At 36.0% G+C, this 22,111-nt stretch overlaps 1 protein-coding gene across 2 annotated transcripts in view; it reads left to right on the plus strand.

Moving 5' to 3' along the window:
• The window catches only part of TMEM117 (transmembrane protein 117), a 529,726-nt gene that overhangs the window by 416,504 nt on the left and 91,111 nt on the right, over window positions 1-22,111 (plus strand). For both annotated transcript variants that reach the window (XM_029206691.1, XM_029206692.1), the window contains one exon: window positions 18,944-19,103. In XM_029206691.1, coding sequence (XP_029062524.1) covers window positions 18,944-19,103 — 160 coding nt within the window. The remainder of the gene's footprint in view (window positions 1-18,943; window positions 19,104-22,111) is intronic.

Here is a 22,111-nt window from a genome sequence, read left to right on the forward strand (position 1 = left end):
TTGAGAGTCCGCCTGCTGATGCAGGGGACACGGGTTCATGCCCCGGTCCGGGAAGATACCACATGCCGCGGAGTGGCTAGGCCCATGACCCATGGCCGCTGAGCCTGCACGTGTGGAGCCTCTGCTACACAACGGGAGAGGCCACAACAGTGAGAGGCCCATGTACCACAAAAAAAAAAAAAAACAACAAAAAAAACTACCAATGGCATTTTTCACAGAACTAGAACAAAAAATTTCACAACTTGTATGGAAACACAAGGGACCTCGGATGTCCAGAGCAGTTTTGAGAAAGAAAAATGGAGCCGGAGGAATCAGGCTCCCTGACTTCAGACTATACTACAGGGCTACAGTGATCAAGATAGTATGCTACTGGCACAGAGACAGAAATATAGATCAATGGAACAGGGTAGAAAGCCAAGAGATAAACCCACGCACATATGGTCACCTTATCTTTGATAGAGGAGGCAGGAATATATGATGGAGAGAAGACAGCTTCTTCAATAAGTGGTGCTGGGAAAACTGGACAGCTACATGAGGCTTCCTAACACCCTGCACAGGGATAAACTCAAAATGGATTAAAGACCTAAATGTAGGGCCTGACACTATAAAACTCCTAGAGGAAAACATAGGCAGAACACTCTATGACATAACTCACAGCAAGATCCTTTTTGACCCACCTCCTAGAGAAATCAAAATCAAAACAAAAATAAACAAATGAGACCTAATGAAACTTAAAAACTTTTGCACAGCAAAGGAAACCATAAACAAGATGAAAAGACAACCCTCAGAATAGGAGAAAATATTTGCAGATGAAGAAACTGGCAAAGGATTAATCTCCAACTGACAAAGGATTAATCTCCAAAATTTACAGCAGTTCATGAAGCTCAATATCAAAGAAACAAACAACCCAATCCAAAAATGGGCAGAAGACCTAAATAGATATTTCTCCAAAGAAGACATACAGATTGCCAACAAACACATGAAAGGGTGCTCAACATCACTAATCATTAGAGAAATGCAAATCAAAACCACAATGAGGTATCACCTCACACTGGTCAGAATGGCAATCCTCAAAAAATCTACCAACAATAAATGCTTGAGAGGGTGTGGAGAAAAGGGAAACCTCTTGCACTGCTGGTGGGAATGTAAATTGATACAGTCACTATGGAGAATAGTATGGAGGTTCCTAAAAAAACTAAAAATAGAGCTACCATAATACCCAGTAATCCCACTACTGGGCATATACCTTGAGAAAACCATAATTGAAAAAGATTCATGTGCCACAATGTTCATTGCAGCTCTATTTACAGTAGCCAGGACATGGAAGCAACCTAAGTGTCCATTGAGAGATGAATGGATAAAGAAGATGTGGCACATATATACAATGGAATATTACTCAGCCATAAAAAGGAACATAACTGAGTTATTTTTAGTGAGGTGGATGGACCTAGAGTCTGTCATACAGAGTGAAGTAAGTCAGAAAGAGAAAAACAAATACCGTATACTGACACATATATATATGGAATTAAAAAAAAATGGTTCTGATGAACCTAGGGGCAGGAGAGGAATAAAGACACAGACATAGAGAATGGACGTGAGGACATGGGGAGGGGGAAGGGTAAGCTGGGATGAAGTGAGAGAGTAGCATTGACATATGTACACTACCAAATGTAAAATAGATAGCTAGTGGGAAGCAGCTGCATAGCACAGGGAGATCAGCTCGGTGCTTGTGACCACCTAGAGGGTGGGATACAGAGGGTGGGAGGGAGACGTAAGTGGGGGGGATACGGGGATATATGTTTACATATAGCTGATTCACTTTGTTATAAAGCAGAAACTAACACAACACTGTAAAGCAATTATACTCCAATAAAGATGTTATTAAAATAAAATATAATAAAATAAATAGGCTGGTGTTGAAGTAGATATTACTTTCAATTTGGGAAGTTAATGATATGGTAAAATAAATTCAGAGTTGCTTTCACCTATAACATTAAGTTTTTTTAGAATTCTAATGCTTCTCTGTATGTTTGTTTAATATGATTTCTCATGCCATTGAGAAAAATATGAGATCAGTTCTGCATTTATTATTTTAAGCATTTCTTGGATGATATGGCACCTTTAAGGCAAGATATTGCCATCTAGATAAGAGGGCTATCCCTGGAGATAATTGGCCATTTGATTGAGCTGCCATCAATGATGCTATACCTTTTTTTGGAATTGTTGGAATTATTTGTCATTATGCTTCTTGTAAGGAAGAATAATTGAAAAATTCTGTACTGTACATGAAAAACACAAATAGAAAATGCACATATTCTTTCACCAGCTAAAACAAAATAGAGTAATCAAGCCATATTCTTATAGTTCATAATTTATTTCATTGAAGGATCCCATTAACATTTTCAAAGTAATAGAATTGTTTAATGTTTTACAACATTTCAACTTAATAATTAGAATCTCTGTTTTAGGCTCTAAAATATTACTTACTCAGTTTCATGTCTTTCTAAAGAATTCTTGGTATAGTTACAAACAAGCCAACATTGACTATCTATATATATGAGCTACAGTTAATATGATAGAACTATCAGTTTAATGGGTGATTAGGAGATAACATACTGTTTTCTGAATAGGTTTTTTTTCCTCTGTTTCTTATTCATTTTTTCTGTCTCTGTTTTCTGCCTAAAAGATTTCCCACTAGCTGGAAATTCAGAATCCATTCTCAGTGTTCTCTCTCACCTCCTTGATTTTACAACTATTAATTAAGCTTCACTCTATGGCATTTGTTTTCTTCACCAAGCACAAATGTGAACATTGACCTTCAGCATGACCCAGTAGCAGTGCTATTCCCCTGAATATCTGTTATCTTAACTCTGTGGGTCTGGGGACATAGGACAGTGTTTATGAGAGGAGGGTATGTGTGTGTGTTGGCAGGGGGTGGAGTGGAGAAACCTACTCAGAGATCCCTCAGATGAGAATGACATTGATGAGAAGATGTAAGGGAAGGCAAAGGAGAGGGGAGAAGTCTCACCTAACTGAGGCAACGGAAGCAAATGATAGCATGGGCAACCTTTGTTATTTAGTGCATATGTGTATGTGTGTCAGGTGGACTAAACTACTCAGAGAACCACAGAAATCTGACAAAGCAGATGCTTTTCTAGATACCATAAAACCAACAAAAGCAGAAAATATAAAGATGTGGTTTTACTACATATATTATAATATAATATATATTACATTATATATTATAATATGTATATTACATATAATATAATACATATTACATTATAATATATATATTATATATAATACATACATATAATACTGAATTTCACCATGTATATGGTTAGTCACTGAAAGAGCCAAAATAAATAATAGTAACTACCATATATTAAAGCTAGCAACATTTTTGAACATTCTATAAACATTACCTTGTTTAATCCTCACAACAACAACCTGATGAGTTATGTACAGATAATGTAAGTGGTTCCCAAAGTGACAGAGCTGGAATTAGAAACCAGGCAGTATGATTGCAGAAAATGTGTTGTAGGCATAGTGGATTGATGAACAAACAAATGAAAAACCAGCAAGAGAAAAAATATCAGCTTTGTGAAGATTGCTTGTTGAGAAGTAAAATAAGATGACATGAAAAAGAATGCTTAGGTGACTAGTTTTGATTGGGAGTTCAGAGAACATTTATCTGAGGTTTAAGCTGAATACTGTATAAGAAACCAGGAAAGCAAAGATGAGAACAGGAATTCAAAGGCTGCAAAGCAGGAAGGAACTTGGTGTGATCCAGGGACATAGGACAGGCCAGAGTGAAAGTGGTACCAGATGACATTGGAGATGGAAACAAGGTGAGATCATGTAGGTCTAAGGTAGGGTTTTTGGATTTCATTCCCAGTGCAATTGAGACACCATTGGAGGAAGCAAGTGATACAACCTGGATTATGTTCAACAGGTCATTTTTGTTGCTCTGTGCAGCATATATCATAGGGAATCAAAAACTACAAACAGTATACCAAGTACCCACTACTTAGGTCAAGAAATAAACAAATATAGGGACACACCACCCACCAGCCTCCTAGATTACAGTTCTTTACTCTGTGAGGTAAACAGATTAAGGTAACCAGAATTCATGTCTTATAATAATAATTTATTTGATTTTCTTTATAGTTTTACAAACTTACACATACATCCCTAAATAATATATTATGGATTACCCATTTTTGAATTTTATGTGATTGTATATATTCTTTTACACCTTGCTTTTTTTACTCAACATTACATCTGTGAGTTTCCTCTGTGTTGTTGGTGTACCTGTGGGTTATTCATCTTCATCACTGTGAATTTTCTTTGCATTAATACAAGGCAATTTACTTATCCATTGAATTAATGTTGCTTCCAGTTATCTTTTTGTTAGTCATTATGATCAGTAATGCTAGAAATATTCTAGTGTGCATTGCAAGAACTTCTTTAGAGTATATACCCAGAAGTGGCTTGTAATAGTATGTGCATTTTCAATTATATTACATAACACTAAATGGTTTTCCAAAGTGGTTATAACAGTTTAAACACTATAATTTAGTTCACACTGTTCCATATCCTCAACACTACTTGGTATTGTCAGACTTACATTTTTGTCACACTAGCAGGTGTGTGGAAGTATTTCTTCATGGTTTAAATTTTAATTTCCTTGAACTTTAATTAGTAAGAGCACCATTTCATATTAAGATTGACCCATAGTTTTCATTTTGTTACTTTGTCAGACATTAAATGAATTGGGAAACTTTCTCCTATGCTTTATAATATTAACTTTATAGAGGTCTGATACCTAAAACAAGTTTTCTTCTGTCTCTACTGTCTAATGTTTAAACTAGAATGGCTTTGTGGTTTGTTATGTGATGTTATTACCCTGTAACTAATACATTTATTATGGTAAAGACAAAAATTCAAGTGGCACCAAAAGACATAAAATAAAAAGCAAACCATTACCACCTCTAGGCCCACTCCCAAGAGTGGCCACTTAAAACTTTTCCTGTATTTGGTTCTTCTGGTTTTTCTAATCTTAAATAATCCTAAACAATTTTTAATTGTATCAAGTTTAAACAGTAATAACAACAAACTATCAAAAATAGGAAATTTACTCTCCTATAACACTTTCTAATGCCCCTTCAGCCCAGTCTTTGCAGCGTTTCTTATTTATTTTCTTAGTGTTGGTTCTTCTATTTCTTGCCTTTAAGTAATGGCTCCATATTTCTCTGTGCCTTTTTTGCCCTTCCACACCCTCCAAGCTTCTATCAGCTATATTTTTTTTACACTGTTGAGGTTAATTACACACTTATTGTTGGAACTGTAATTGCCTTCCATGTTTTGTCTATTGATTCAGCCCAACATTTGTAAACCCACTAATGTTTTTTAAATTATACGCTATATTTTTAAATTTGATTCACTGAAGAATCAAATAATATGACTGTTCATGTAATTAAGGTGATGACATTAAATCTGACATTAAGAGAAGACCACGTAACCGGTACCAATGTCACATAGATCCTCTCTTTTCATATTCAAACAGCTGCCCAAAATCATGGATAGTAAGAGAAGAGAATAGAGAGAATTCTACCATGGCACTTCTCTTCCTGCTTTTCATACCTGCCATCTCCTTGCTTTGAGCTCCCCAGAATCTTACTGAAATGAAGACCTCTCTACTAAGCCTTTGTGTGTACCTATGCTCCTGCTTCCTTCATTCTGTGTCACATATATCTAAATCCAATTATCCCCTTCTTCTGTAAATTCAAAATCTTTCTCACTCATGTTCTCCTTGCTATTACAGGTTTACTTCCTTTTATAGATCATCACTAAAACATCAATGGGATTGGGAGTGGTTAACAAAAGAACTCAGTTTATCATCTTGATGTAAAAGATGTTTATCTTAGCTAATTGTGGTTTAACGTTTGCTAAAAGTCCATAACTGCACCATGACAAAAAAGGCTATTGGTAGAAAAGGAAAAATTACTTTCCCTAACAAGTATAAACAGGTAAGAATTTGAGGCTTGTCACAAGCAGGCATAGGGGTCTAGTCAAGGCTTATCTGGAAAAGCAAAGCATAGATTAAGACTATTTGATAAGATAGGTTCAGAAAACTCTTTCAGGATCAAAAGTCGTACATTTAAGTACTAGAAAGAAGGGATTTTAAAAGACTAATTTTCTTTGTTTTTCTTTTCACATGTTTTTCTCTTTTTTCTTTTTTCTAAATTTTTTTTATTGGAGTATAGTTGATTTACAATGTTGTGTTAGTTTCTGTTGTACAGCAAAGTGATTCAGTTTTATATAAATATATGATATATATACACACATTTTTTCAAATTCTTTTCCTTTATGGTTTATTTATAAGATATTGAATATCATTCCCTGTGCTATATAGTAGGACCTTGTTGTTTATCTATTTTATATATAGTAGTTTGTATCTGCTAATCTCAAACTACTAATTTATCCCTCCCCCACCCTCTTTCCCCTTTGGTAACCATAAATTTGTTTTCTATATCTGTTTCTGTTTTGTAAATAAGTTCATTTGTGTCATATTTTAGGTTCCACATATAAGTGATATCATATGGTATTTGTCTTTCTCTTTCCGACTTACTTCACTTAGTATGATAATCTCTAGGTCCATCCATGTTCCTGCAAATGGCATTATTTCATTCTATTTTATGGCTGAGTTTTTTTCTCTCTATATATTGCATTGTTCTGTAGTTAAGCTTCAACTCTATGGCAGCATTTCCCACTTCCCCCTCCTATACACATCTCACTTTTCCTTGAGAGTGGCCCATCTGGGGTCTGGAAGGGGAAGAATGTAGGAAGAAAGAGTCCCCACCAGCTAGTACCAACATTTTAGACTCCTGTATCCCACAATGAACAGTTCGAACTATTATCACAAGCATAAGAGTAGATGTTTGGCACTTCTTTTGAAGGTTCCCATCCAGTATGCTGTAATAGTGCTTATTGGGCTCATGCAGTCCCAACATCTCGTTACCAAACACACAGTGAAATTCATGTGGCATCACCAGTGTCAAAAGATCTGTGAACCAGGAAAGAGTATAAACATCTTACAGTGGAAATGAGGAAAAAAGGATGACCTTCTAAAATCCCTCAACTGGAAAGGAAGGCAGAATGGCACTAGAGCCCTTCATTCTTAGATGAGGAATGGATGGTGTTAGAATGATAAGGGTCTAAATTGTAGCTACCGGGAATGGGGCCAGTAAACTAAGTATAATGAAAATGTACAAGTTTGAACTGGATGAGTTAATTCATCCAAATTTTACTTATTTCAGAAAAAAAAACACCTCCTTTTGAAAACTACCTACCAGAGAGTCACACACCTTAGATCCTTTAAATGTTCTTGAAATTAATCATAATATGATGATAATTTTTGAAAATCACCTAATTTCATTAAGTTAATGGATGATACTTTCCAAGTCTGCATTGGGCCAAATCAGATATTTCTGTGCCTGTGCAAGCACACAACCAGCTCCAGGGTGGGTAGTCTTTTTTTAACTTAATGCTACCAAACAAAGCAGAGCAAATTATTATCAATGAGAAATAAGGGTTTGTGTATTAAACACATCACCTCTAAGTTTTTAAAAAAACGCACAAATCTGATAATTCAAAGAAAATCTCCTTAACTACTTGAGAGTGAGATAATTCGTAGTAGCTTTATCCTTAAATACCTGCTGAATAATTTGGAGAAATAAGACTAAAGAATGATTGGATTATTACCTTTAAATTATAAAAACAATATTTAAAATCTTCAGTTATCTCACATACATTCCTCACAACATCATAAATAGGTAAGTCAGAACTGCACAGTGGCTAAGAGCTTGGCATTGAAGTCAGAGACACATGGGTTTAAAATCTAAGCTCCATATTTAATAGATTTGCGATCTTGGATTACGTAATCTCTCAAAGTCCAGTGTTCCTTATGCAAAACGAGGTGATTAATTGTACTTACCTCATACGATTGGTTTGAGAATTGAGTATATGGGTGCAGTAATATAACTACCTAATACTTTATAACTGCTGTCATCACCATTTACTTCTTCTTCATCATCATCATGATCATTATCACCAGTTCAGAGATAAGAAATTAATCCTGAGAGGGTAACTGACTTTTCTGAGTGCGCATAAATAAGTACTATAAGCCATGACCAGAAGCCTGTTCTTCTCTTTCCCTTGACGAGGTTTTCTTTTTAAATATATGAAGAGTTTTTCTCATGGAGTAGATTCTGACTAATAACCTTTTAGTGCAAGGATAGTTAAATTTAACTAAGAGAAATTGCATTTAGGTATTAGGTGGCATTTTAATATGCTTGGATGCACTTTGAAAGCATCGTTTTTTCTTGTTACATTTTAAGAAAAGACATCAATAGAACCTTCCCTGTACAATTATTTATGCACTTGAAGACAAGAAGCTGGACCAAAACTTTTTTTAAGGCTAATTTTGGTTTTTTAATTCAGTGAGCATTTTCCTGTGATTAGATGTTTCACAGAAGCCTGGCTTTGTTTTCCAGATTGGATAGGTAATGATTTTAATTGATCTTAATTATCTCAGATTTCAAGAGCTAAGCATTTCTATATGTGGCTTGGAAATATTTCCAATAAGCAATTATTTTAGGATCCCAAGAATCCTAAATTTCTAGAGCTGTATTCGTTTTCTATTGCTGTATAACAAATCACCACAAACATAGTGTTTAAAAAAAAAAACACTCATTTATTTTCTTATAGTCTGTAGGTCAGGGCTGGCAAGATGTGTCTGGATTCTCTGGTCAGGCTTTAGTCAAGTTGTCAGCTGCCTTCTCATCTGGAGCACAGGGTTCTTTCCAAGCTCCTTCCTGTTGTTGGCAGATTTCAGTTCCTTGTAGTTAAAGGACTGACATCCCCATTTTCATGCTGTCTGCCAGGGCTGCTTTCAACTCCTAGAGGGTCTCTCATGTTCTTGTCCCATGACCCCCTCCATCTCAACAACAGAGAACCTCCCTCTCACACTGCAAATCTCTCCAACTGCCTCTACTGCTACCAGCCAGAGAAAACTCTCTGTTTTTAAAGAGCTCATGTGATTAGGTTAGGCCCACCCAGATAATCTTCCATTTGATTAACCAAAGGCCAACTGATTAGTAATCTTAATTAAGTCTGCAAATATCCCTTCTGACATGTAAAGTAACATAATCACAGGAATGGTATCTCACAGTATTCATAGGTTCTGCCCAGACTCAAGGGGAGGAGATCGTACAAGGTCAAGGATCATTGAAGGCCATCTTAGAATTTTGCCCACTTGCAGGGCCCAGGGCACTACCAGGGCAAATATAGGTTTCTGCAGATCTCTGAATAGCTATCTCATAGTCTGTTCTCAAACCAACTTTCTTTCCAACTTCCCTACTTCATTAAGTATTATCCGGGTTTAGCATAAGTTCTATTAATTTTGCTTTCAAATATATTTTTTATTTATCCTCTGTATCATTATAACCATATCATTCATGCATTACTGCAATTGCCTACCTTCTACTCTTTGTCGATCTGTGCTTTAACTTCCCTCCAGGACTGAAGCCATCCTGCAAAACAATGATTTTGCTTGCAATATTTGCATAAACTCTAATAAAATTGTCAATTACTTGGCTAATTGCAACCAAATGGTTTTAAATTGATTACCCAAATAATTTCCTCATTTGTCTCTTCCTCTTTACTAGTAGAGATCCTGGGAGCAGAACACAAATTAGGCCCATATCTGAGTTTACAGAGAAAATATCTGAAACTATATTTACATCCAATTTTGCAATTTTCAAAGGAGTCGTGTTAAAGAAAGAAGTGTGCTCAACAGTGGTCCATCTTCAGTCTATATCCCATAAAACCTCTATGTAGTATTTGGGGGTTTTGACCACAAATTCATTCCTGAAATTATCTTTCTCTCTGGCTTCTATAATATTGTTTTATTTTGGATTTCTTCATATATCATGTCATATGTCTATGGCCTTGTCATCCTCCAGCCTTCCCTGGATATACCATAAAAAGAGGTGATCTTCAAGACTCTGTCCTTGATTTTCTCTGTTCTTTTTATTCCTTTTTCTTTTTTTATCTGAAAAATTTTATTAATCGTCATGTCTTTAACAATTATTTGTATTTGAATGAATCAAAATTCAGGGCCTGATCTTTCCTTGACCCAGATTCCTATCTCCAGTTGACTATTATTCATTCCTGTATAGATGTCCCACCAGCTCCTTAAACTCAACAAGGTGTTCAAAACAGGATTCGTAATATTTCATTCCTGGTTTCTTTCATATTTCTCACTTCAGTTAGTGACGTCACAATCTTTTTAGTCACAAAACCTAGAAACTTTGGAAACATCTGGCACTCTTCCCTAATACTTCACTACCACCCACTACCATTTCCATATTTTCTTTCAAATTTGTTTTTTGCCTGCAATATCCATTCCACTATGGCAATCTACTCATTTTTTAGGTCTAATTTCATTAAATGTCCTAGCTACTTTTCATACCTGAATAAAAATAAATCAGATATTCCTGAAAACTTCCATAGCATCATGGTTTTTGCTTAACTTCGGGTTTGATTGTTTTGTATATATTGCCATCATTTAGCTGGTGACAAGTTCCTTAAGGGCAGAGATCATTCCTATGTCCCTTCAATTTATGTCTGTGCCTTATATGCTCAATAAATGTTTCTTGAATTCTCTGTGCCCTTGCATGCATTACAATATGACTTTCTCTTTCAAAAGCAACTGTTTTTCAATCTTGTACATTACCTGAAATTGCTTTTTCTACCAAGGAGCTATCTAAATTCTTGATAAAATTACACTTTTACGTAGCTTCAAAATTCTCCACTGGGTTGACCAGACAAGGTGGATGATCTGCTTTCAAATTGCCAACAATCTATCCTTAATTAAATCAAATTTATAAGTTGGTCCTCTGATCACTAGTTTCAACATGCTCTCTCCCTATTTTTGAGTGAGGTATTTTTTCTAGCTGGTCCTGAATTATTTATAAATAAATCAAAGATTCTTCACAGGTTCCCAAGAGAAAATAAATATATATCTGCGGTCATAAAGCTTTAGATGTTTTAAAAAATCTTTTCCATTAGAATTCAAGAATGAATCATGTCCCTTATGAAACCTAATATTAATTTTTTGATCTTCCATTGTGACATGACATTATTTCCTTTAAATATTTTTGCATAAGTTTAGGGAATTTTTCTGTTCCTGGAGTCTACTTTGTAGTCTTCTTTCATAAAAGAAAAGTATTTTACGTTCATAATCTCTACTTTCCTAGCCATTATATCATGTCCTCAATGTCTTTGAAAAGATTCTTTCTTCCAGGGATACTTGTGGAGAGTTCTGAAAGCATTCTTCCCAATGGACAGTCTCCTGATGATACATCTTCTTCAACAGATATTTGAAATGATACTGAAAATATACTTTTGGTCTTGGTTTGACTTATGTAAACATCTTGGCTGGCTTCAACAAAGTCACAGAATTTTACCTGAACCTTTATTTTTAACCCAGTATGTAAATTCATCCTATTTTTTAAATCAAATAAAGCATACTTTTGTCCTGCTCACCCCAGAAGATCCTGGTTTTTCTTATTTTTTAAAAAAGCAAATTTAACAGGAAAAAAATGCAACATGGTATGTTTAACTTAAATTTTCTACTTTGCATTTTGAAAAGTCAAAAGTATGTTTGGAGTATCATAGCTATCGTTTTATTTTCATTAAATAAACAATAATGGGTATAGTTCTTGCTGGCATTATCTGTAGTTAATGAGCGTTTATTTATACCCGTATCTTTATTACCACTTTCATTACTGAACTTGTGGTAATATTTTATACCTGGGGTAACAATTAGTAGAGTATATCTCATATGCTTCATCCTACTGAATTGGTGAATTACTTAGTAATTACAAGGTAATTCACTAGGAAGAAAAATTGTGCTGGTGAGTTTGCTAAGAGACACAAAGGATTAACATGCCCATTAAGTCCATGCAACCTAATTTTTCATTGCACAGGCCTCTTTCTTTGCTCTGTAAATACTGGAGGAAGTACCATGAGTTGCAGAAGTATCTGAACTTGGTGAAGGGTAAGGGATAAGTATTTCCTACGTCAGGTTAAATAGATTGATTTATTCATACTGTTTTTTAAATATCAACAGTGTGCTGGTCATTGATAATCAGTAATGAATGACACAGCCCAAATCCTAAGGACTTTGCAGTCTACTAAGTACTTTTTCCTAGAATGTGTGTTTTATTCCACCCCTAAAACTATGAAACACAAAGAAAATAAAATGATTTCTCCTGACCAAGACTAACTCTGCTCTGTATCAGTAAGCTACTTTTAAGAACCTCTGAGTAAACTAACATCACTCAAACATAGGTAGAAGAATTCAAACCACTAAAAGAAATGTGGTCATTTCATTTCCACCTCTTATATCAAGATTGCCAATGGCCAGGGCTCCACATAAAGTTGCGATGGTTGGACACTGCAGAACTCCAAGGGACATTGTTTACAAAGATTAGGATGCCAGGACACTGTCCACGTAAATTACAATCTGTGTGGCCAAATGGCCCAAGCCAGAAGTGCCTTTTTCAGCCACCTCTTTCATGCCCTTTCAGGAACAAGAGTTACCAAGTTCCTTCTTCATTCCAATTTGCTCAGTGTTTTTTGAGCTCCTGCTATGTTCAGAGCACTTTCCTTCATGGAATAATAGACAGATATAAATAACACATAAATGTATACTTTAATGGACAACATTAGAGTCTAATAATTTCCTTTATAGACTCCAGATCCCAATGCAGCCACAAATAAGACAAGTTAATAACTGCATCTTCTTTCTCAGGGATCCTATCTTAACAAGTGTGTTCAGGTTGGCCAAGAACTGACTGTGACATTTACTTAATGAAAGCCACATGGAGAAGCTGTGCTCCCTCCCTAGGTCATTTAGTAAACATCACCTTTGTGTTCCCTTGGTGCTTCCTGATCCCAAGAGTGGGAAACTGGAAGGACACTAAAACCATTTCCTTACAGACTTCTAAGGAGCAATCTTGACTTCGTCAGCTAGGCTACAGTACTGAGTAAACTCATGAATTTCAGGATGAACTGGCTTGAGGACCCAAGTGGTGATTGTTTTACTAACAGAGTTGCAATGGCAACATTGATCATTAAAACAAGCAAAACGGAAAGTGTCAGCATTCTCTCATGGCCATCTGTGACTTCTCTGTGCTGGTAGTTGGTATTCAGAATGGAACTGGATGCTTGAACTGGCTCTCAGTTTTGCAATGAAAAGTGAAGGAAAGCATTCTTCTGTTTATGCCTGCTTGTTGTATTTTTCCCTCTAAACCACATGATGAGAAATTATGATATTAAATCATTTAAAATTCTATTGCCATGCCACATTTCATTTCATGTATTTCGTACTTTGAAATATGAGACTATATCTAACTTAATTGTGAGATTAAATTTGCTATCTTGATCCGTGCATTCATTCTTTTTTGTAGTGATAACATTAAACCTTTCATTTTTAATAAGATTTGCAGATTTTTATATTGCTATGAGAAATCATGAAACACAATCTGACTTGTTTTGATTGAGTTCCGAAATTTTAACACAAGTATTATAGAAAGAAATTAAAGTGATTTTTTCTTCCTGTAACTGTCACAGTAATTGTGCAGCAAGATCAGAAAGGAATATGATATTCATGACTGGAATCAAAGATTATAAACATTTTAGAACATGAAAAATGGCTAATATATTAAAACACATAAAAGCATATTTATTATGTTGAATCACAAGAAATTGCTATTTTTGGTAGGATAAAGCATGGTCAAATTTTGGCAATTTTGTTTGGTTCAACATATATTCTTTTAGTTAGGAGATTCTGTACATTCCTGCTGCCTGGTTTAATCAAAATGAAATTGTGTGATAACTAACACTGAGTTAGCCCTCTGTGGATAATCGAAGCCTAATGCCAGTTCTTTTCTCTATTGATTTAATCCCTGATTTCAGGCTGTTTAACTATGCAATAAGTCTATCTTAAAGTGGTTATGATTGGAAGAAGAAAAGCAATATTAACTAATTTAATTACTTAAAATAGAAGTTCAGTATTTTTTAAAATCCAGAAATTAGTGTGAAAGAGTGGTTTAGACTATGAATTAAACCAAATTGGGGGATTATCTTGATTCATTTATACGTACTACTCTGTTTCCAGTCAACATACACAATAGATATTTGGGTAGGCTATAAAGTATGTTCCCAGATGAGATCCAGATGATATTAAAATTTTTAGCATGGGCTTCCCTGGTGGCACAGTGGTTGAGAGTCCGCCTGCCGATGCAGGGGACACGGGTTCGTGCCCCGGTCCGGGAAGATCCCACATGCCGTGGAGCGGCTGGGCCCGTGAGCCATGGCCGCTGTGCCTGCACATCCAGAGCCTGTGCTCTGCAATGGGAGAGGCCACAACAGTGAGCGGCCCCAACAGTGAGAGGCCCACATACCACAAAAAAAAAAAAAAATTAGCATATCTGAAGATTTTTAGCAAAAGAGAGAAAGTGGTTTACTACAGGGCAAGTCCTTTCTCAGAGTAGTTCTCATGGTAGTTCTGTCCTTGGCAGTCTGTGTGACATGAGTGAGTCCCCTAACCTCTCTGGAAACATTTCATTTTTTCACTTTACAGACAACTCATAGTGCACATATAAATTCACACTTCTTAGCAACTCTGTGGTTCCCAGGAGCCCAACCCAGAGATTGGGAAGCAGTGAATTAAAAAAGCTCTGTTAACCTTTCTTGGTCTCACATTCTAATTCCTATTAATCTAAGAGGAATTAGCAACAATTGAGGAAAAGCAAACAAACTGGAAATCTGAAAACAGGGAAGTGAGACTAACCACTCGAGCTGATAATTATGTATGAGTTCTTTCCCTTTGACTGGTGGCCAGAAACCAGAGACAGTAGAATTGATGAGCCAGGATGTCCTGCTGGTGCTGGCTGCATACTGAAAGGAAATAATCCAGATAATTGTTTAATTGGATGCTATTTAAAAAGAGAAGCTGAAACTCCCAAGAATCGTGATCCAGAGTAAACGTCTTTTCAACCATACTGGTTAAATAAAAACCCAAGGGTGCTGCATTGATGGTTAGCATCCCTGAGGGTCCATTTTCACTGCCATGAAAATATCCCTGTTAACTGTTTCCTGTCAGTCCTTGTCAGAGTCTCTGTGAGTTTTACTTTTCAATATTAAGTATTCCTGGATGATAATTTTCCAACATTATACTTATAATAAAAATGGAAAATAAGTGAAATCTTAGCTACAGACCTAGTAACAAGAGTGTAAAATCAAGTGCTTCCTATGAGAGACAATACATACAATGGTTGTGACACATACTGTCATGAGTCAGCCTAGGTTTGAATCATCTTATATCTTATATAACGTATAAAGTCTTTAACTCAGGTCCAGTTATTTGAACTTTCTGTGACTCAGTTTCTGCACTTGTAAATTGGAGGTGGTGACAGTAGAATTGTAGTAAGGATTATACTATTTTGTGTAAAGCTCTTATACCAGACCCTGACACATTACAAGTGGCATATGACTGTAACAGTAATTTGTAATTGAGTCATGGTTCTTTTAAACTGGTGTTTTAACTGAATTATCATAGCATGGTAAAGCCTATCAATTTTACAAGATGTGGCTCAGAAAAACAAGCCACAAGCAATACATTTGCTTCCATACCTATATCTAGATAAGGCACTGAATATAATTTTGGAGGTGGAATGACCAATTAATGTATTTTGGTCCCCCTTTTCCTTTTCTTTTTTCCGTTCTCTTGACTTATTTTTACAGCTTTCTCTGAGCTATATGGATTCATATTTAATGATTGCCATTTTTATTCTTTTTTAGTATTAAATATTAAATATAGGGCAGAATACCTCCTTTAATTTCTTTTTAGAGTAATAAAATATTACCAGTAACTTTTTCTTAAGATCTGTAGCAATACTCTTTGTCAAAACAGAAGTACTTAATAAAGCCAGGAAAACACCTATGAAAAGGTCTTAGGAAGAGTATTATTACATATTGGATAAATGAAATGTATCAAATAAAGCAAACATCTAAGACATGAATTGGTGCAGATTTGATCTCAGGAAGCTCTTATACAACAGGCTTTATGATAAATTCTAATTACCAAAGAGTCTTAATGATTAATTTTAATGACTTTATTCACAATGAAATTGTTAGCATGAATAAGAATAACTCCTTTGAACAGATTTGTGGCTGCCAAGGGAGAGGGGGTAAGGCAGGGATGAATTGGGAGTTTGGGATTAGCAGATGCAAACAGTTATAGATAGAATGGATAAACAACAAGGTCCTACTGAATACCCCAAGGAACTATACTCAATACCCTGTGATAAACCATAATGGAAAAGGATATGAAAAAGAATGTATATATATATATATATATATATATATATATATATATATGTATAACTAAATCACTTTGCCGTACAGCAGAAATTAATGCAACATTGTAAATCAACTATTCTTCAAAAAAATAGATTAAAAAAAAGAATAACTCCCTTATAAATCTTGTAATAGATGAGGTTTGTGATTTCTCAACAAACGCTTATTCCAAAATCTCAGATTTTGTCACCTAAAAATATTCCTCTGCATTAGTATTTAATTTTACAGTATCAGTTTACATATTTAGACCAACAAAGTAACATTAGAGTATGAATTCCAATGTAATCACCTGTCTTCACAAAAAGAAGTTTCCAGGTAGCTCTTGGGGAAAATGCAAGGATGATATTAAAAATACTAACCTGTTGGGACTTCCCTGACATTCCAGTGGTTAAGACTTTGCCTCCCAATGCAGGGGGCATGGGTTCATTTTTTCCTGGTGGGGGAACTAAGATCCCATATGCCTCGGGGCCAAAAAACCAAAACATAAAAAAAAACAGAAGCAATATTGTAACAAATTTAATAAAGACTTTAAAAATGGTCCACATCAAAAAAATCAAAAAAAAAAAAAAACTAACCTGTCAACCACAGGCTTGAACCAATAGGATGGATGCTGGCCATAGAGTTGGAGTGAGGTGCTGGAGTACCCATGTTTCACCAAGACTTCACCCTGTAGTGCTGGATAACAGGAAGGTGTGGGGCCTTGTGAAGGAAGCTGGAGAGGAAAAGAAGGGGGAGCTTGAGAGAATTGGGATCCCAACCATTTACCAACCTGTATGGTCATACAGTACATCCTGAAGAATTATTTATATTCATAGCATCCTTGTGAAACGCACATATGAAAAGCCAAGAGTGATGAGGAAGTACCCTTATCACCAAAAGGAGATTCAAAGAATAGTCAATATTTATCTGTTCTTCATGGAAGTTGTTATATTCCTTGTTGACAAAAGAAATTGTGGTAATTGCATTCAAATTTCCTTGAAGTTTCTCAAACTCAAAAAGACAAAAACAAATGAATCAACTTAACCTGGAGAAAATTTTGTTTAAAATTCCAATATTCTTATGTTTGACTATATAATATTTGCAATTTCTTTCTATTTGTATTTTAATAATTATTTTGGATTTCTCCCATGCTCATTTAATCCATTTGAATTTCTGGAAATGCTCAAAGATATTCTAAACAGTAGCAAAGATAATTTTTAATTTATGTTTTGGAGATCATGAGTCAAATTCTTTTGAGAGTCTACAATTTTAATAAAATAAGTAAATTTTAAAAAAATTTATTTTCCAAAATTTAAAAAAATGTATATTTTCTATTCATGGGGGAAAAATCTAAAGAGGAGTTCATTACACTTATTTTATCAGAGTATAACTTGTTCCAAATAAAAAGTTGTGAAAAGGAAAACCAAAATTTCAGTTTAGAAATTTGTATTCTGTTCAATTGTTAAGAGAATTCCAGGATGATTCATATTATTCCATTTTTCTTTTCTCTTATTTATTTATTCCTTTATGTTAAAATTATTTTCAAAATATTTGGTGTTCTTTATTTTCCTTTTTATAATTCAAAACAATCTCTATATACAAATATAGTTCTGAAAGCAGAGGCTTTACAACATTATGGACAATTCTCTGGCAGATTGAATTTTCACTGCCCGGATTTCAGATTTACTTTGAATGTCAATATTAAAGACTAATTTAAATATTTTTTGATTTCTATAAAAAGCTTAATTGATAATTGTTACAATTTCAACAAACATTCTTTGAACTCCATCTGCATATAATTATGTAAGATTTTACAGGAGCTACAAAAATAAGTAAGAGAAAAATCTCAGGCCCCTAGTATCTTATAACGATGGATGGAGGATTAGACATGGTGTGACCTGGACAGGTCACTAGGCCACAAGATATCTATGATATGAGTACCATGAGGAGAAGAGGCTACACAGTTGGCACGTAGAGGTGGTTCCTCTACAGAGCTCATCAGGCTAGGGAATAATGAAGGGACCAGTCTATCTTCCCTCTCTTCTGTAGAATAACCATGGAATCCAAAGACTTCCTTACCCATCTGCCTTATGTTCCTATATATGTTTGTTCACCACCCTCAGTAAAACAATGTATGTGTAATGAGAGTTACAACCAATGTTCTCTTTGGGACATATATTGCACTAACCAAGATTATTTGCAATATTTTATTGTTAACTATTTGTTCTATAACCATTACCTTATTGCCCTTTAGGGAAAATCTTGGAAAAGATGCTGTCATACCTTTTTCTAATTGCTTTTGAAAGAAAGCTCTTAATTTGCTTCTTTTTTCATCTTCCTTTGGTGACTATGCCTTAGGATAGGTACTTGGCAAGGGTTAGACTTTTAATACAGCAAATCACATGCACTCTGCACTGTTTATATTATTACATCTAATGTTTTTTACTGAGTGTCTTGTTCCTTTCAGGACGGTTCTTTTCACTCTGACATCTGTGGTTGTACTTGTCATTACAACTGACTGGATCAGCTGGGACAAGCTGAATCGGGGATTTTTGCCCAGTGATGAAGTTTCCAGAGCCTTCCTGGCTTCTTTCATCTTGGTCTTTGACCTCCTTATTGTAATGCAGGTAAGTGGCTTTGTATTTTCCTCCTCTCACTGAAGCCACTCCCTGCTTTGTTCTCAGTAAACAAACACTATACAGTGAAAGGCTCCATAAAGCTAGAGAAATGCATAGTTTACAGTTGCTATAAATGGACCCTTCTCTGATCATATTTTCAGCAATTTTACTGACAGGATAAACCAACTGGGCTTTTATGAAAAGGGCACCAAAAAGTCATTGTATGACCATTGAAAGGTGGCCCCTGGAAACCATACAGAATGGTTGTGGTATTTTTGCCAAAGCTTCAGGGAAAAAAACAAAACAAAGCAAAACAAAAAAACGCCTGCCATTTAGTAAATGGAAAGCTGCAGAGATGAGGATGATATAAGCCAACAAAGCAGGGATAAGCAATTGCCAAAGCAACTTAGGGCTTTAGAGCAGTTGAAATGGAATAATATAAAAATGCTTTTTCTGCTTATGGAAATTATCACTTTCTTTCAGTATTCACCAGAGATCATTCCATTTTCATGTAAACAATATTTCTGCCCTGCTTAGCAACAGATTCTTTGTACAATGGCATCGTGCTTATCAGTACTACTCGTGTAATCTTCTGGTGTGAATGCTTTGGGGTCTTAGGGGTGTTCCTTTGAATCGAGCGGAAAGAGACATTAACTATTACTTGGACTTTATCTTGTTCATTAAATACCCAACCATTTGCTAGACATTTTCTTATTACTTTCATAAGGCAATTTTGTGTTTTCCTCTCCAGAGGCATTGTAAGTGACCAGAACAAAGGCTCCATTGCTGAAGGGAAAGTAAACTTCATTGTGTTCTGAATTTATGTGAGATTTCACAGGATAGCAGATTGGTTTTCTCATTGCTACAGGCAAAGAGAGGCCTTTATAAGAGATTAAGTGTTTTAGTGTTATTGTTTTGTTTTGGTTTTGGGGTTTTTTTGGTATATAACATAGCCGAGGTGTGAAAGGCTCAAGAGGGTTCCTAGAGTATATTATTATTTTAATAGATGATGACTTAAAATACATTATGGTTTTTAAAAATTAAATGAAATTGAATTCTTCGTCTCATCTAAAAATTGATGTATTTCTTTTTCATTTCCCATGGGATAGTTTAGCATAGTGAAGAAAGCCCTGGACTTTGAGTAAGGAAGCATTGGCAAGGTTCCATATCTGTCTCTCACTTGCTATAGGACCTCCTCTGGATATTTATAAAATTGAATTTATAGCACTTATGCAATAATGTCGTGCATTACTTTTTAAAGGCTATTTTATCTTTTTTCATCTAATAGTCCTCCTAACTAACATACTATGATATGTAAAATATCTGCTTTGGCCAAGTGGCCTACTGGTACCTCATTGAACCCATCTTAAAGTCAAAGGTACTAGTAGCCAAGTAGACCATTATCTTTTTTTTTTTTTTACGGTAAGCGGGCCTCACTGCTGTGGCCTCTTCCGTTGCGGAGTACAGGCTCCGGACGCGCAGGCTCAGAGGCCATGGTTCACGGGCCCAGCCGCTCCGCGGCATGTGGGATCCTCCCAGACCGAGGTACGAACCCACGTCCCCTGCATCGGCAGGTGGACTCCCAACCACTGTGCCACCAGGGAAGCCCTATCTTTTAATTTGTTTAAATTTATATATGTGAAAAAAAATTGTATATGTGAGAGCATAAATTTCCTGATTTCCTACAACCATCCACCGTCTTTTACCCTCTTTATATAGTTTTAATTATTCTTGCAATAGGTTCACTAAAATCAGGGACTTGAAGTGGGAAAATGTAACATTAAAATTTGCAGATATTATGGACTCACTCAAAAAGTACTTCATAAAGAGAGATGGAAGGAAGGCTAGTCAGGATTTATGCAGGCAGAGTCAGCAGGATTTAGAAGGGAAAGGCATTCTAGATGAAGGAAATGGCATGAAAATGTGGAGTCAGTAAAGTACTGAAGTGTGTACAGAGTGGCCAGAGCACCAGTTGACTGAAGATGGAGGGCCCCTGCTGAGGAATATATCAGTTTGGACCATTTTGGCTACAAGTAACAATAACCCTGCCAAGCCAGCTTAATCAAAGAAGGAAATGTATTACTGCATTATAAGGATGCCCTGCAGAATTAAAGAGGAGGGATGCAGTAGCATTTTAGGGACACATGAAAGCAGAGACTAAAGTGTAACAGGGAACCCAGTCCTAGCTCTTATTCTCCATCTCTCATCTTTTTCTCTTTCACTTCTGCTTCTTTTTCTCTCTTACTGTAAAGCAGCTTTTTCAGCTTTCCAGTTCACATAGAAGAAGATAGCCACAGCCAACACCTCAGAGGGAGACTACTCTTGGCTGTCGGGTCTAATTCTGGATTCCAGGGAAGGAATAGCAGGGACTGGATTGTCCTGCATCCATCTGTGAACTGACTGGGGGTGAAGCAGTCCCAGAGAAAAGGGGGGAGAGGTTGGGCCTCAAAAACCAAATTAATACAAGGAGTTGAAAATGGGGCCCCAAAGTAGATCTGTTAACTCCTTTTCTCTCTCCCCCAACACCTGGTCAGCCAGCCAGGCCTATCGATTCATCGTTTGTTATGTCTCTTGTAGCCATACCTTCCCTGCTCATTTCTCTGCCACCATTCCAGTCCTGGCTCTCCTCTATACTATTGTAAAATAATTTCCAGTGAATCCTTCTGCCTCCAGATGTCCCCTTGTCCCACTCGCCCTACACAGCTCACTTTCCTAAGCTTCCAAGCTGAAATGCCATGTTGTATATGTCACTTTTCAACCAAAAAGATTGTCAATGACTCCCATTGTCCGAGAATGAAGTCCAGACTCTAGGAGCTCTCTCTCAGGGCTCTCCACAGTCTGCCCTTGGCTGTGTTTTCTCCCATATCTTCTGTGCTCTGGCTCTACCCAGCCCTGAGGACTGTTGCTTGGCCCCAACCACAGCATGCTTATTCCAGGATGTCTGTGAGCCTCTGTTTCCTCCTCAGGTTGTATCTGTCTCCTGCTCTGCTCATTTACACTTTACCATTGAAGACCAT

This window comes from Monodon monoceros, unplaced genomic scaffold (genome assembly GCF_005190385.1).
Source record: "Monodon monoceros isolate NGI ecotype Baffin Bay Population unplaced genomic scaffold, NGI_Narwhal_1 Super_Scaffold_6, whole genome shotgun sequence".
NCBI classification, from domain to species: Eukaryota; Metazoa; Chordata; class Mammalia; order Artiodactyla; family Monodontidae; genus Monodon; species Monodon monoceros.